This window comes from Amblyraja radiata, chromosome 39 (assembly GCF_010909765.2).
Source record: "Amblyraja radiata isolate CabotCenter1 chromosome 39, sAmbRad1.1.pri, whole genome shotgun sequence".
Lineage (NCBI taxonomy): Eukaryota > Metazoa > Chordata > Chondrichthyes > Rajiformes > Rajidae > Amblyraja > Amblyraja radiata.
In genome coordinates, this window is record NC_045994.1 from 5,572,074 (window position 1) to 5,589,750 (window position 17,677).

At 49.0% G+C, this 17,677-nt stretch overlaps 1 protein-coding gene across 5 annotated transcripts in view; it reads left to right on the forward strand.

Moving 5' to 3' along the window:
• Positions 1-17,677, forward strand: part of tacc1 (transforming acidic coiled-coil containing protein 1) — a 168,437-nt gene that overhangs the window by 130,906 nt on the left and 19,854 nt on the right. For 4 of the 5 annotated variants that reach the window (XM_033013852.1, XM_033013848.1, XM_033013851.1 and 1 more), the window contains 3 exons: positions 2,762-2,822; positions 11,900-12,110; positions 13,111-13,163. In XM_033013852.1, coding sequence (XP_032869743.1) covers positions 2,762-2,822; positions 11,900-12,110; positions 13,111-13,163 — 325 coding nt within the window. The remainder of the gene's footprint in view (positions 1-2,761; positions 2,823-11,899; positions 12,111-13,110; positions 13,164-17,677) is intronic. The other variant, XM_033013853.1, reaches the window with a different exon arrangement.

A 17,677-nucleotide genomic window follows, 5' to 3' on the forward strand; every position in this document is an offset into this window, starting at 1 on the left:
CATTTAAAACTGAGATGAGAAAAAACTTTTTCACCCAGAGAGTTGTGAATTTGTGGAATTCTCTGCCATGGAAGGCAGTGGAGGCTAATTCACTGGATGTATTTAAAAGAGAGTTAGATGGAGCTCTAGGTGCTAGCGGAATCAAGGGATATGGGGAGAAGGCAGGCTGATTGTGGATGATCAGCCATGATCACAATGAAGGGCGGTGCTGGCTCAAAGGGCCAAATGGCCTCCTCCTGCACCTATTTTCTATGTTTCTAGTTTCCCCGGGACTTCCCCGGGTTTCATCCAGGTGCTCTGGCTTAGTTTATTTTAGAGACACATTGCGGAAACAGGCCCTTCGGCCCACCCACTCCCCGCCGACCAGTGATCCCCGCACACTAGCACTACCCTACACGGACTAGGGACAATTGCCAATCTTTACCGAAGCCAATTAATCTACAAACCTGTACGTCTTTGGAATGTGGGAGGAAACCGGAGCACCTGGAGAAAACCCACGCGGTCACGGGGAGAACGTACAATACTCCGTACAGACAGCACCCGCAGTCGGGATCGAACCGGGGACTCTGGCGCTGTGGGGCGGTAACACTACCGCTGTGATGTAGGTTTCCTCCCACACTCCAAAGACGTGTGGGTAATTGTCCCTCTATAAATTGCCCCCAGTGTGTAGGGAGTGGATGAGAAAGTGGGATAGCGTAGGTTTGTGTACGGGATTATCACTAGTCAGACACTTCCTCACTGGGAACATGGTCCTGACGATCCTATCTATGCAGCTCAGAATGTTTTAAACATAGTCTCCCGTCAACCTCAGATGACTTTCTCCTTGTTACCGCGGTGCATTGCCCCTGTGGCTGTCCAGACCGTGGGTATACGTATCCGTGAGTCCGCCTCAAACACCACACCACCATTATAGCGAGCCACGCGTTATGTATCAAAAGTGGGGATCTTTATTAAGTAATACAGTGAACAGCACACACGCGACTGGGGAGGGTTCCCCCAGAGTTCTGACTAACTACCAAGGCACACCCCTCAACCACGTGACGACTCCTTCCCGCCAAGCACAGTCACGTGACCCTGCCAGTCCGAGTGCCGAGGGTTCGCTCAGTTAATGGCCTAACCACCAGGTGGCGCCACACCATATTCAATTTTCAGTGCCGGCTCCCACAAACACACAACATCTTCTTCTTGGTGCGGTCCGTGCAACAACAAACATTCCCTGACAAAGAGGGTGGTGAATCTGTGGAATTCTTTGCCACAGAAGGACTGTGGGGGCCTTGAAGTCAATGGATAATTTTTAAGGTTGAAATGGATAGATTCTTGATAAGTACGGGTGTCAGGAGTTATGGGGAGAAGGCAGGAGAATGGGGTTAGGAGGGAGAGATAGATCAGCCATGATTGAATGGTAGAGTAGACTTGATGGGCCGAATGGCCTAATTCTACTCCTATCACTTATCAACAAACATTCCCTGCAGGCAAAATATCCCTCCTTTCCTTCAAGATAATTCCCCAACAGCCTTCCTGCTGCACAGTTTGACCTCTCATCCAAACGACCAAGTCAACGCTCTGTGGTGAAGAAGTCCCTGGAGAATATCTCCTGCTGGGAGATAAATATCTCACAGCATGCAAGTCCCAGAGCCTGGAATTAGGTGAGGGGAAAATATGGGAGATCAGGTCGGCACGGTGGCGCAGGGGTGGAGTTGCTGCCTCACGGTGCCAGAGACCCGGTTTCCATCCTGACTACGGGTGCTGTCTGTACAGAGTTTGTACGTTGTCCCCTTGACCTGCGTGGGTTTCCTCCGGGTGTGCCGGTTTCCTCCCACACTCCAAAGACGTGCGGGTTTGTAGGTTAATTGGCGTCTGTACATTTTGTTTAGGGATACAGAGCGGAAACAGGCCCTTCGGCCCATCGAGTCCGTGCCGAACAGCGATTCCCGCACACCGACACTACCCTACACACACTTGGGACGATTAACGGTTTTACCAAGCCAAGTAGCCGACAAACCTGTACGTCTTTGGAGTGTGGGGGGGAAAGCCCACGCAGTTTCACGGGGAGAACGTGCAAACTCCGTACAGACAGCACCCGTAGTCAGGATCGAACCTGGGTCTCTGGCGCTGTGAGGCAGCAACTCTACCGCTGCGCCACCGTGCCACCCTGATTGTAAATTGTCAATGTCCCTAGTGTGTGGGATAGAACGAGCGCATGGGTGTATTGGTCGGCGCGAACTCGGTGGGCCGAAGGGACTGTTTCCATGTTGTATCTCTAAACTAAACTAAACTAAACTAAACGTAGTGAGAGGAGATTGGATCACGTTACAGGTGAATAGGTTTTTACACAAAATACACTTTATTCGTGACTTTGGCCAATATCCAGCACTGATCGTACAGGGAGTCTGTTCTCTGGTATTAACGGGCCACGACCCAGGCGTGCCCAATGCCCTCACAGTCAGCATGGAGGGATTGTCTCTCTAGTGGGGCAAGGGAGGTTACATTCATCAAACCAACCTGTGCCTGGCGTCATCGGGAGGCTGGAACTGTGCTGGCATGCGATGACATCGTAACTTTATCGTTCGTCTCCCATTTCACGCCACCGCTTCATCTTCTTCCCTTTGCCTCTTCAAGCCACTTTGCCCGCATGCTGCTTCTGTCTTAAGGTGAAGTAAACATTCAGTTCGTAATACAGAACGATGAGGTTTGACTGTGCTCCTGTGTTTTTTTTTCTCTCTCTCTCTCGCTCTCTCTCTCTCCATCCCTCTCTCCGAAGGAACTCCTGCCGGGTGAAGAAGTATGAGAGCCAGTCGCTGGTGTTGGACGTATGCTCACAGGTAAAGTTTACCCACTTGTTTAACTATCTCTGCGGTAACACAGCGGGTAAACAGACGTGTGTTCACTGGCGCGCTGCTCCACCCTCACGGGGGCCACAGTTTAAGAATAAGGAGTAAGCCATTTAGAACGGAGATAAGGAAACACTTTTTCTCACAGAGAGTGGTGAGTCTGTGGAATTCTCTGCCTCAGAGGGCGGTAGAGGCAAGTTCTCTGGATGCTTTCAAGAGAGAGCTAGATGGGGCTCTTAAAAATAGCGGAGTCAGGGGATATGGGGAGAAGGCAGGAACGGGGTACTGATTGTGGATGATCAGCCATGATCACATTGAATGGCGGTGCTGGCTCGAATGGCCTGCTCCTGCACCTATTGTCTATTGTCCATTGACGGCAGAATCAGGCCATTCGGCCTGTCGAGTCAACTCCGCCATTTGATCATAGAAACATAGAACATAGGTGCAGGAGTAGACCATTCGGCCCTTCGTGCCAGCATCGCCATTCAATATGATCACGGCTGATCATCCTAAATCAGTACCCCGTACCTGCTTTCTCCCTATATCCCTTGATTGCATTAGCTGATCTATATTGCCCTCTCATCCCCATTATTTTTGTCTGATACCTGTGAGTGAGGCGAGAGAGAGTATTGGCAGCAGGCGTGTTACACACACTCAGCAAGTTCCATTGGAAAGTTTACACATCATTACCTGTGATCGAGGCGGCCACAGACCTGAAGTTGCTGCCAGTTACGTCCCATGCATTGTGCAGAGTTTATTTTTGTTGCCCAGCGGCAGCTCCTTTGGTGTTTTATCGGAGGCAAGGGTACTGCAGGAGAGATTTTGGAGCCTGTTTGGAGGTTGTGGTGTTTAATAGCCTGATGGGTGTAGGGAAGAAGCTGCTCCTGAACCTGGACGTTACAGTTTTCAGGCTCCTGTACCTTCTTCCCGATGGCAGGGGAGAGATGAGAGCGTGGCCAGGGTGGTGTGGGTCTCTGATGATGCTGGCTGCCTGTATGAGGCAGCGACTCCTGTAGATCCATTCGATGGTGGGGAGGTCAGTACCCGTGATGGACTGGGCAGTGTTACCGCTTTTTGCAGTCTTCTTAGTTCCTGGGCATTTGAGTTGCCGAACCAGGCCGTGATGCAGCCAGTCAATATGCTCTCTCTACCGTACAAGATAAGTCAAGAAATAGCCTGAGGAGATTACACCTAACTATCTGTGGAAGAAGGGTCTCGACCCGAAACGTCACCTATTCCTTCGCTCCATAGATGCTGCCTCACCCGCTGAGTTTCTCCAGCATTTTTGTCTACCTCCTATCTGTCAGACAACATCCGATCACCAGCAGTCAAATCCAATCTGATAACTATTATTATGAAGGTAGACATATCTCCCGGGCCGGAACAGACATATCCGAGGACTCTAGCGAGGGAAACTAGAGAGGGAATCGCGGGAGCCATGGATAAGTTGGGAGGTCATGTTGCAGTTATGTAAGATGTTGGTGCGGCCACATGTGGAGTATTAATCTACAAACCTGTACATCTTTGGAGTGTGGGTGGAAACCGCAGCACCCGGAGAAAACCCGCGCGGTCACGGGGAGAACGCGCAAACTCCGTACAGACAGCACCCAAAGTCAGGATTGAACCCGTGTCTCTGGCGCCGCTGCACCACTGGGCCGCCCTTCCATCTATCTTCCATCTGCATCATCTGAAACACAGACTATCCCTCTGCCTCCACAGACCCGCTGAGTTCCTCCAGAAGTGTGATATTGTTACTGCAGAGTCCAGCATTGCAGCCCATTTAGTCTTTAGAGATACAGCGTGGAAACAGGCTCGTCGGCTCACCGAGTCCGCGCCGACCATTGATCAACCCGTACACTAGCACTATCCTAAACACTCGGGACAATGTTCAATTTATAGAAAGCAATTAACCTACAAACCTGTACGTCTTGGGAGTGTGGGAGGGAACCGGATCAGTGTATAAAATCATGAGAGGAATAGATAGGGTAGATGCAGAGTCTCCAGAGTAGAGGAATCGAGGACCAGAGGACATAGTTTCAAGGTGAAGGGGAAAGGATTTCATAGGAGTCTGAGGGATAACAGTTTCACACAGTGGGTGGGTGTATGGAACAAGCTGCCAGAGGAGGTTGTTGAGGCTAGGACTATCCCAATGTTTAAGAAACAGATGGATAGGACAGGTTTGGAGGGACATGGACCAAACGCGGGCAGTTGGGGCTAGAGTAGCCCGGGGTGTGGGTAAGTTGGGCCGAAGGGCCTGTTTACACACTGTATCACTCTATGACACCCGGAGAAAGACAATCTATCTTGGCTTCTTGCTGCCCTCTGCTGTAAAGCTGTAGAAGTGCTTCAGCAATCTGGCAACAGAGAGCGAGAGAGACTGCTTGTTGTGGAGTCCTATACTATGTAGGAGGCTGAGGGGGTGATCATATAGTGGTGTATAAAACCATGAGGGGACTAGATAGGGTGAATGGAGCAGCTGGGCTTGTACACTCTGGAGTTTAGAAGGATGAGAGGGGATCTCAATGAAACATATAAGATTGTCAAGGGCTTGGACACACTAGAGGCAGGAAACATGTTCCCGATGTTGGGGGAGTCCAGAACCAGGGGCCACACACAGTTTAAGAATAAGGAGTAAGCCATTTAGAACGGAGACGAGGAAACACTTTTTCTCACAGAGAGTGGTGAGTCTGTGGAATTCTCTGCCTCAGATGGCTGTGGAGGCGGGTTCTCTGGATGCTTTCAAGAGAGAGCTGGATAGGGCTCTTAAAAATAGCGGAGTCAGGGGATAAGGGGAGAAGGCAGGAACGGGGTACTGATTGGGGATGATCAGCCATGATCACATTGAATGGCGGTGCTGGCTCAAAGGACCAAATGGCCTACTCCTGCACCTATTGTCTATTGTCTATTGTCTCTTGAATGCACAGGATCTCTTACCCAGAGTGGGGGAACCAAGAACCAGAGGACATGAGTTTAAGGTGAGGGGGGAAAGATTTAATGGGAACCCGAGGGGCAACTTTTTCACTCAGATGGTGGAAAGTGGAACAATAGACAATAGGTGCAGGAGTAGGCCATTCGGCCCTTCGAGCCAGCTTCAATTCACTGTGATCATGGCTGAGCGGGCTGCCAGAGGAAGTAGTTGAGGCAGGTACTATCACAACATTGAAAAGACTTTGGCCAGGTACATGGATAGGAATAGTTTAGAGGGATAATGGCCAAAGGCTGGCAGGTGGGACCAGTGTTGATGGGGCACCTTGGTCGGAATGGGCAAGTTGGGCTGAAGGGCCTGTTTCCGTGCTGTGTGACTCTATGAAATACTTAGCATAGGTTTTTAATCTTGCATTCTGCACCACGAGAGTTCTGGGCACCACATTGTTCAATACAGAGTATTAATTTTCTCACCCTATTTCACACAGTGTATGGCTCGAGCTACCGGAGGAGGTAGCTGAGGCAGGTTGCATCCCAATGTTTAAGAAACAGTTAGACAGGTACAAGGACAGGACAGGTTTAGAGGGATATGGATCAAACGCGGGCAGGTGGGACAGGTGTAGCTGGGACATGTTGGCCGGTGTGTGGGCAAGTTGGGCCGAAGGGCCTGTTTCCACGCTGAATCACTCTATGACTCAAGTTAGTAGAGCTGCTGCCTCAAATGTCCAACAACCCAGGTTCAAAGCTCCGGTTTACTCTCAAATCCCAAAGGTTGGTGAATGGCCTCCAGTGTGTAGGTGGATGGTGGAATCTGGGGGGGAGTAGATGCGGGGACAATAAGACGTGGGATTCACATTCTCCCTGTGCTCCAAGGATATCTTCCCACAGGCAGAGGGATCCGACTGAACACGAGATTTCCTTTCATAAGCAGCTTATATCATTCCAGTGGGATATCTTTAGCCTTGTCATTATTTAGTTTCAGGTTGCCTTGCTTTTGTAACAGTGGGATTCTGTCCCTGAGACTCAGCCACATCATTACTCTTGCTTTCTTTGGGATATTTTTAGTTTAGTTTGGAGATACAGCGCGACTCAGCACCAACCAGCGATCCCCGTACACTAACGCCATCCTACACACACACACACACACACACTGGGGACAATTAACATTTATACCAAGCCAATTAATCTACATAGCTGTTTAAGAAGGAACTGCAGATGCTGGAAAATCGAAGGTAGACAAAAGTGCTGGAGAAACTCAGCGGGTGCAGCAGCATGTATGGAGGGAAGGAAATAGGCAAAGGAAGAGGAGGAGCCCGAGGGTTGAGGGAGAGCTGAGAAGGGGAGGAGACAGCAAGGGCTACCGGAAATTGGAGAAGTCAATGTTTATGCCGCTAGGGTGCAGACTGCCCAAGCGGAATATGGGGTGCTGCTCCCTCCAATTTCCGGTGGTGCTCACTCTGGCCATGGCTGTATAAAGCTGTACGTCTTTGAAGTTTGTGTCTATCTCCGGATGAGTTAAGGGCCTGTCCCACTTACGCGACCTTTACAAGCGACTTCCGGAACCCTTGATAGGTCGCCAAAATTTTCAACATATTGAAAATTCAGCGGCAACCAGTAAGATGCTACAACTCTTTGGAGACCTCTCACAACCATAGGAGACCTCTCACGACCATGGACAGGCCCTTTAGCAAACCCTGCTGACACTGACCAATAGAGCTTCTTGGCAAGATGCAGACCCCTCCATCAAAGGAATTCCTCGTGGCCCTCCACGGCACCAATCACATTCCGTTCTTTGTCGATTGTTGCAGGCAATATATCATCCATTGCCCATCATATCCCCATGTTCTGGCATCTTAAAGCATCGCTGTAGTAAGGGGACTCCCACAATGCTGTTAGTCATACAGCCCAACAGCCTGGATACAGGCCCTTCGTCCCAGCTTGCCCACGCTGACCAAGATGCCCCATCTACACTGGTCCCACCTGCCCGCATTTGGCCCATGTCCCTCGAAACCTTTCCTATCCATGTACCTGTCCAAATGTCTTTGATATGTTATCATTCCATCTACACCTCACGCTGCCTCGGCAAGGCCAGCAGCGTAATCAAAGACGAGTCGCACCCTGGCCACTCCCTCTTCTCCCCTCTCTCATCAGGCAAGAGGTACAGAAGTGTGAAAATGCACACCTCCAGATTCTGGGACAGTTTCTTCCCAGCTGTTATCAGGCTACTGAACCATCCTACCACAACCAGAGAGCAGTGCTGAACTACTATCTACCTCTTTGGTGACCCTTGGACTATCTTTGACCGGACTTTGCTGGCTTTACCTTGCACAAAATATATATATCTCTACATTGTAAATGGCTCGATTGTAATCATGTATTGCCTTTCTGCTGCCTGGTTAGCTTGCAACAAAAGCTTTTCACTGTACCTCGTACACCTTACAATAAACTAAACTGAATTGAAGGCACAGGTTAGTGTCTTTCAAGGTGGATCATAAGATCATAAGTGATAGGTGACAATGTGACCCAAACAGGGTTAGGTTTAGTTTAGAGATACAGCATGAAAGCAGGCCCTTCAGCCCACAGGAACAGCTTCTTCCCTACAGTTTTAAACTACAACCTCAAATAAGCTCTGAACTACAATAGATTATTATTATTATTATTATTATTATTATTATTATTATTATTATTATTATTATTATTATTATTATTATTATTATTATTATTATTATTATTATTATTATTGCATTATTATTGTTTATTATATATATGTGTGGCTGGGATAACAAGTGAAAACAGTTCAGTGTGTGTATGTACACATACTCACAAATACACACACTGAACTTTCTTCTCTTGTTTATCATATTGTTTGCAGTGCATTAAGTTTACATATTCTGTTGTGCTGCAGCAAGTAAGAATGTCATTGTTCTATCTGGGACACACGACAATAAAACAATAAAACTCTCTTGACTCTTATCCCAGCCCATGCCAACCATCGATCACCCTTTCACACCATATTATAAGTGATAGGAGTAGAATTAGGCCATTCGGCCCATCAAGTCTACTCCGTCACTCAATCATGGCTGATCCATCTCTCGCTCACAAGCCCACTCTCCTGCCTTCTCCCCATAACCCTTGACACCCGTACTAATCCCGTTCTGAGAGAATGGAGCAGCTGGGCTTGTACACTCTGGAGTTTACAAGGATGGGTGGATATCTCATTGAATCGTTGCCTATTTCCTTCGCTCCATAGATGCTGCTGCACTCGCTGAGTTTCTCCAGCATTTTTGTCTACTATCTATGTGCCTGTTTCTTAAGCGTTGGGATAGTCCCTGCTTCAACTACCTCCTCTGACAGCTCATTTCATACACCCATCACCCTTTGCGACACCCTTACTAGTGAAAAACCTATCAATCCCCATTTTAAGAATGGCCTGACTTTGCCTCCACCACCGTCTGTGGCAATGAATTCCACAGATTCACCACCCTCTGACTAAAGAAACTCCTCCTCATCTCCTTTCTAAGAGCACATCCTTTTATTCTGGGACTGATAGAGGGTTCTTGATTATGTTGCTGGTCGTGCCGAGTCAGCGTGAAGCGTAGATGGGGGGTCAATGGAAGGGAGGTTGGTCTGCGTGGTGGACTGGGCTGCATCCACAACTCTCTGCAGTTTCTTGCCGACACAGAGGCAGAATAGGTCTGGCTGAGTGAAGGGTGAATGAAGGAATGTGACAAGTCACAGTGAAACTGTTTTGCATACTGTTTTGCATACCTTGTTTTGCATACCCAAGGTATGCAAAGAGTCGCCACGTAAAGGGCAATAGGCAATAGACAATAGGTGCAGGAGTAGGCCATTTGGCCCTTCGAGCCAGCACCGCCATTCAATGTGATCATGGCTGATCATCCACAATCAGTACCCCGTTCCTGCCTTCTCAAGATATACACTGACTCTGCTATCTTTAAGAGCCCTATCTAGCTCTCTCTTGAAAGTATCCAGAGAACCGGCCTCCACTGCCCTCTGAGGCAGAGAATTCCACAGACTCACAACACTCTGTGAGAAAAAGTGTTTCCTCGTCTCCGTTCGAAATGGCTTACCCTTTATTCTTAAACTGTGGCCTCTGGTTCTGGACTCACCCAACATCGGGAACATGTTTCCTGCCTCTAGCATGTCCAAACCCTTAACAATCTTATATGTTTCAATAAGATACCCTCTCATCCTTCTAAACTCCAGAGTGTACAAGCCCAGCTGCTCCATTCTCTCAGCATATGACAGTCCCGCCATCCCGGGAATTAACCTTGTAAACTACGCTGCACTCCCTCAATAGCAAGAATGTCCTTCCACAAATTAGGAGACCAAAACTGCACACAATACTCCAGGTGTGGTCTCACTAGGGCCCTGTACAACTGCAGAAGGACCACTTTACTCCTATACTTGACTCCTCTTGTTATAAAGGCCAACATGCCATTTGCTTTCTTCACTGCCTGCTGTACCTGCATGCTTACTTTCATAGACTGATGAACAAGGACCCCCAGTTCCCGTTGTACTTCCCCTTTTCCCAACTTGACACCATTTAGATAGTGTTGGGGCGCGGATAAAGTTACAAAGAATCCCTCGCGGGGTCCTCCTTTGTTCTCCCCCCCCCCCCCCCCCCCACACCCTCCCACCCCCCTCACAGCTGCCCCCCCACGCCAGGTCCTCCTTTGTTCCCTGAACAGTAGGGCCAGAGCACCTTCAGCAACAGACTGGTTCCACCAAGATGCAGGACAGAACGCCACAGGAGATCTTTCTTCCCCGTGGCTATCAAACTGTGCAACCCCCCCCCCCCCTTCTGTTGTGGGGTAGACTGACTCCCCTCCTTTCCACTCGTCACTTTCATTTCATGTTTCATGTAACTTGCGTTTTTATGACTGTTGGCAGATTATCGTATCGCATGTCGTGAGGCACAAAATGCTGGAGTAGCTCTGCGGGACGGGCAGCATCTCTGGAGAGAAGGAAAGGGTGACCTTTCGGGTCGAGACCCTTCTTCCACTTCCCTTACCTGCTGTAACAACCAGCTCGAGGGGACGAGGAAGGGCTCCTTCCCCTTTATTAATTTATTTATCTATTTATTTATTTATTTATTTATTTTAATTTATTCAGATATTAAAATAGCATTTACAATGCAATAAAACAAAACGGAACCCGCCACCATAATGCAAGACAAACAAATGTACTAAAGGGCCTGTCCCACTCACGCGACTTTTTCGGCGACTGCCGGCACCCGTCATAGGTCTCCGAAAATTTTCAAACATGTTGAAAACCAGCAGAGACCAGAAAGACGCTACGATTCTTTGGGCGACTGAGGAGACTACACACGACCATACAGGCGACATGTCGCGGGGTGAAGCCTGTATGGTCGCGAGTAGTCGACAAAAGAGTCGCACCTTGTTCTGGTCGCCGCTGGATTTTCAACATGTTGAACATTTTCGGTGACCTGCTGCAACTATGACGGGTGCTGGTAAGTCGCCGAAACAAATCATGTAAGTGATTTTTCACGTCAGGCCCTTTAGTAAACTATTAAACAACTATATTGCAATCCTTGTCCAGGATACATTCAACCCCCCACGGTGCCCAGCGGTCCCCGAAATCCCCCAGGGTGCCCGTGGACAGCGCATAGTCCCTCTCTAGTCCCACCCGGGCGCGGACGTAACCCCCGAAAAGGGGGGCACCTTCCCTTTGTCACCAGTTCTCCTCAATTGAGCAGCATCACGTAATGAAAGTGGAACAACTTCAATGGTTCCAGATGATTCAATGCCTTCGTATCGAGCCTTTCATAGACCCGCAGGACACAGAAACAGGCGCTCTCAGTTCACACAGAGCTTCAAGCATCTAGTCACACTACTCATGGAGTCATACAGTGTGGCCACTGGCCCTTTGGCCCAACATGCCCGCGCCAACCAACATCCACCCTTTTCCTGCTTGACAACATCTTTCCCACAAGATGGCGCCCATAAACTCAACACAATATACACGTCACCCATTCCTTCTCTCCAGAGATGGTGCCCGTCCCGCTGAGTTACTCTGGCATTTTGTGTATCTACACTTCTCATGGGTTGCGCAGAGATTGTTGGTGTTGGGTAAGGCCGAACCTCGCGTCCATGTTTCAGGATGACGAGCCGCTGGAGGTGTCCTGTGGGGGGCACATTGGCCAGAGGCAGGGCCATGCCACCGACGAGGAGAAGCTGGCTTCCACGACGGTCGTCCCAAAGTCCGGCGGTGCCGAGGGCAGGAGCGAGCAGGAGGATGACAACGAGTACTTCGAATGCTCCAACCACCCGGCCTGCCCGCTGAAGCCGGAGCTCGCTGCCCCCACTGAAGGTAGGGACGCCGTGAAAACTACCCCCCCCCCCCCAACCCCCCAACCCCCCACCACCCTGGTCTCCGGCTGGGAGAGTCAGGGCAATCCCGGCCTGTCCCCTTAGCCAGCTGAGACCAGAGGCGTTACGGAGATGGGGAGGGGGTTAGAGAGGTGGTGGTGGGGGGATTACGGAGGTGGGGGGGGGGGGGGTTAGATATGTGGGAAGGGCATTATGGAGATGGGAAGGAGGTTAGTGTGGTGGGGAGGGGTTTAGAGAGGTGGGGAGGGGGTTAGAGAGGTGGGGAGGGGGTTAGAGAGGTGGGGAGGGGTCCCCTGCAGAGGGAGTTGTGGAGTTGCGCCTCAAACTCATGAGGGTCTCCTCGATTTCCCGCAGCTCCGCCCTTGCTCCCCCTCCCCCAGTCGCAACTAGGGACAGAGTCCCCCCTCGTCCTCACCTTTCACCCTATCAGCCGCCGCATGCAGCATTTTCGCCACCTACAACGAGATCCTACCACGAACCACATCTTCCCATCTCCTCCCCTTTCCGCCTTCCGCGGAGACCGCTCCCTGCACAACCTCCCGGCAGCGTTAAAGTTACCGCGCCAGAGACCCGGGTTCGATCCTGACTACGGGTGCCTGTCTCTACAGAGTCTGTATGTTCTCCCCGTGACCTGCGTGGGTTTTCTCCGGGATCTCCGGTCACCTCCCACACCCCAAAGATGTACAGGTTTGTAGGATAATAGGCTTGGTATGATTGTAAATTGTCCCTAGTGTGTGTAGGACAGTGTTACTGTGCGGGGATCGCTGGTCGGTGCGGACTCGGTCGGCCGAAGGGCCTGTTTCCGCGCTGTACCCCTAAACTAATGTAAACACCGGCCTACACTAGTTCTATGTTATCCCACTCCCTACACACTAGGGGGCAATTCACAGAGGGACGATTAACGGACAAACCCACACGTCTTGGGGATGTGAGAGGAAACTGGAGCACCATAATAACACAGGTCTTTGCTTCAATTTTAGGTTTAAATAATTCAAAAGCACTGGACCACTTGGAACCACATGCCATAGCAGGAGTAAGTAGTTTCCAAAAAATCCTACTGTTTCTATCTGAAAGATCTTGATCAAGAGTAACACAAGCTTATGGGAATGTAAACAAAACTGTTGCAACTGGGAATTCCATTTTTGAGGTTTGAACTCTCAAATACTGAGCATCTTTCACAAGAGGACGGCACTGTGGTGCCGCAGTAGAGTTGCGGTAGAGTTGCTGCCTTACAGCGCTTGCAGTGCCAGAGACCCATGTTCGATCCTGACTATGGGTGCTGTCTGTACGGAGTTTGTACGTTCTCCCTGTGACTGCATGGGTTTTCTCCGAGATCTCCGGCTTGTAGGTGAATAGGCCTGGTATCATTATAATTTGTCCCTGGTGTGGGTAGGATAGTGTTAATGTGTGGGGGGATCGCTGGTCGGCGCGGACTCGGTGGGCCGAAGAGCTGTTCCACACTGTATCTCTAAACTGAAACTCAAGAGTTTTAGAATTCCAATCACAAAGTTAATTTTCCTGCAGAATTTTCAAAACTAAAGATCTTTTAACTAATTAAAAAAGCTCAAGGCTGTATTTTACATTGCTAAATAGAATATCATTGAATAAGTATCAATTGAATTGTAGGAAGGAACTGCAGATGCTGGCTTACACCGTTGATAATCACGAAATGCTTGAGTAACTCAACGGGTCAGGCAGCATCTCTGGGGAAAGGAATAGGTGATATTTCGGGTCAAGACCCTTCTTCAGATTGAGAGTCAGGGGGAAGGTAAGAAATCAGAACAAATTAGAATCGGCCACAATGGTCCATTATTGGCAGTGGAATTAATTGAAGTGATTGCTTATCAATTTCTACCCATGGTTAAAGTAGTAGTTTAATAAGTAAGTAAGTTTATTGGCCAAGTATTCACATACAAGGAATTTGCCTTGTTGCTCCGCCCACAAGTAACAACATGACATACAGTGACAGTTACGAATGACTCAGAAAACACTAAACATTAATAATAATAAAACATTAATGATAAAACACCATTGATCAAGCATATGAACATCAAGCATCAAGCTTAATAGACAATCATGTCTAATTACTGCGGGGAGGTTACATGGAAACAGTTTTCTCCTTCTATTCTGTTTATATCCAAAACAGACTTTTCTCTGCTTGTTAATTTTCCAAAGTGACTTTTAAATACCTTTCTGGGTAAATAATCTCGATTGTAATCGTATTATAACCAATTTGATCCGCATTATACAAATAGTGTTCTCCAATTCAAATATTCACATTATAGCGTATGTGCTTTATGGAAATACAGGTGATAGTAGAATTGCCTGTGTAGGAAATGGAGCATCCAAATACACACAGCTTGCTCCCACCAGCAGAGGCAATTTACTTCCTTGTTTGATTTCTGGAGCAGCTTGAATGATATTTGGAGCTCCGTTGACTCCTTTCTAATATTACGAGGATGTTGCCTGGACTAGCGGGTCTGAGCTATGGGGAGAGGTTGAGTAGGCTGGGATTTATCTATTCCTTGGAGTGCAGGAGGATGAGGGGTGAGAGGTGCATACAATCATGAGAGGAATAGATCGGAGTCTCTTGCCTAGAGCAGGTGAATCGAGGTTCAGAGGACATAGGCTTTATTTCACACAAAGGAATAGTTTCGAGGGATAATGGCCAAATGCGGGCAGGTGGGACAAGTGTAGATGGGGTACCTTGGTTAGTATGGACACGTTGGGCTGAAGGGCCTGTTTCCGTGCAGTGTGACTGAAGTATTTAGAATAGGTCTCGATCTTGCATTCTGCACTATGACAGTTCTGAGCATCACAGTAGTGGAATATTAATTTTTTCAGCCTTTTTTTCACAAAGGGTGTGGAGAGGAGGTAGATGAGGCTGAGACTATCCCAACGTTTAAGAACCAGTTAGGTAGGTGCATCGATAGGACAGCTTTGGAGGGATATGGACCAAACGCAGGCAGGTGGGACTAGTGTAGCTGGGACATTGTTGGCCGGTGTGGGCAAGTTGGGCCGAAGGGCCTGTTTCAAATCGACAATGGCCAGATAGCTTATTAGTGACAACGATTGAATAGTGGCCATTGGGCAGAACCCTGCACAGTGGTTGGAACCTGCAGGCTTTGCTTGATAGACACAAAATGGTGGAGTAACTCAGCGGGACAGGCAGTGTCTCAAGAGAGAAGGAATGGGTGACACTTCGGGTCGAGACCCTTCTTCAGACATTGCTTGCACATGTGCTTCTCTTGGGAGGATGAATGAGTGATTATCTCGAGATTATAAAGGTTGTGTCTGACACTGCTTTAATCTCTACAAGGTTAGCTGCAGGGCAAAGCTTCAAGTGGAGATGCTGTCCGGCCCACACAGGCAATCAAAGCCTGAAATCAGAGCTGCAATTTTATTCTTGTCAACCAGCTCTCCTTTTTGAACTTTGTCACAATGATCATTTTGCAGCTACCTACAAGACGCAGTACTCAGTGAAACTGAGTGAGCAGAGGCTGGCACGGTGGCGCAGCGGTAGAGTTGCTGCCTCACAGCGCCAGAGACCTGGTTTTATCCTGACCACGGGTGCTGCCTGTATGGAGTTTGTATGTTCTCCCAATGGCCGCATGGGTTTTCCCCGGGTGCTCCAGTTTCCTCCCACACTCCAAAGACGTACGGGTTTGTAGGTTAATTGGCTTTGGTAAAATTGTAAATTGTCCCTAGTGTGTAGGACAGTGTTAGTGTAGGGGTGATCGCTGGTCGGCATGGGCTCGGTAGGACAAACGGCCTGTTTCCGCGCTGTATTTCTAAATTAAACTCAACTTTACACAGACGGCACCCGAGGTCGGGGTCGAACCGGGGTCTCTGGAGCTGTGAGGCAGCTGCCTTCACGTGCTGAGCTGCTGGGCCGTCCATTGCTGGATGGTCTTGGTGATCGGTGTCAGCTCGCTGGGCCGAAGGGCCTGGTTCTCAGCTGTATCTCCCTGTCACTTTGGGTTTTAGGCAGGTGAGAGAATGGTACGTCAGTGGGCACGAATAAACCCTGAATCTCCCTGAAGAAGAGAGGAAACTTCAAACTGGCAATATGCGAAAGAGGGTCTAGAACGGTCACAGTATCATACAGCACATAAATAGGCCCTTCGGCCCAACTCATCCATGCTGACCAAGATTCCCCATCTAAGCTGGTCACATTTGCCCGCGTTCAGTCCATATGCCTCTAAACCTTTCCTATCCATGTACCTGTCCAAGTGCCTTTTAGATGTGACTAGACCAAGTGCAGACCCGTTGGGTCTGCTCCCCTAACGCAGCCGTTCCCTACCCGTAGCCCCCACGGGAGACGTGGTCCTCCAACTCAAGCTGTTCCCGAATATAAGATTCCAGCACTCAGCAGTGCGGCTGTTTTTAAATGGCGTTTTTTGAGGCGAGAGGCGGGCGCCAGCAGCCGTTATGGTCGCTGGCCAGCAGGAGGTGACAAAATGAGTGAGTGGGGGGGGGGGGGGAGGAGAAGGATTTTATTAAAAATGTGTACATAAACACGACGAAATTTAATCAGGAGTGGATACTTAGAAGGAAAAGTGAAATCTCTACCGAAATGGAAAAAATCTGGGCATTTCTGCTTTTGGTGTTGGCGTAGCAACGAATCAAAGGCTGGCACCCACAAGTCAGGCAGAAACACACACACACACACACAGTTTTAATATTATAAATTATTGCACAGGCTTCAACTACCTTCTTGGGCAGCTCGTTCCATATACCCACCAACCTCTGAGTGATAACATTGCCGCTCAGGTTCCTATTAAATCTTTCCCCTCCCACCTTAAACCTATCTCCTCTGGTTCTGGATTCCCTGACCCTGGGTAAAAGGCTTTGTGCATTCACTCTATCTGTCCCCTTCTTGATTTTATACTCCTCTATAAGATCACCCCTCAGCCTCCTGCACTCCAAGGAATAAAGTCCTATCGGCACATCTTCTCCCTGTAGCTCGGACCCTGGAGTCCTGGCAACGTCATTGTAAATCTGCTCTGCACTTGCCAAAACCTGGTGAATCTTGCAGACTGAGCAGCTGTTTCTATGCCAGACAAAAATGCTGGAGAAACTCAGCGGGTGCCAAGTCAAGTCAAGAGAGTTTATTGTCATGTGTCCCAGATAGGACAATGAAATTCTTGCTTTGCTTCAGCACAACAGAATATTGTAAGCATAAATACAGAACAGTTCAGTTCAATATACACATAAATAAACAGATCAAGTGCAAGTTCAGAGTCTGTTTGTTGGCAAGTTTAATAGCCTGATGGCTGTGGGGAAGAAGCTGTTCCTGAACCTGGATGTAACAGATTTCAGGCTCCTGTACCTTCGGCCCGATTGTAGCAGAGAGATGAGTGCGTGGCCAGGATGGTGTGGGTCCTTGATGATGTTGGCTGCCTTTTTGAGGCAGCGACTGTGATAGATCCCCTCGATGGTGGGGAGGTCAGAGCCGATGATGGTTACAACTTTCTGCATCCTTTTCCGCTCCTGGACGCTCAAGTTGCCGAACCAAGCCACGATGCAACCGGTCAGCATGCTCTC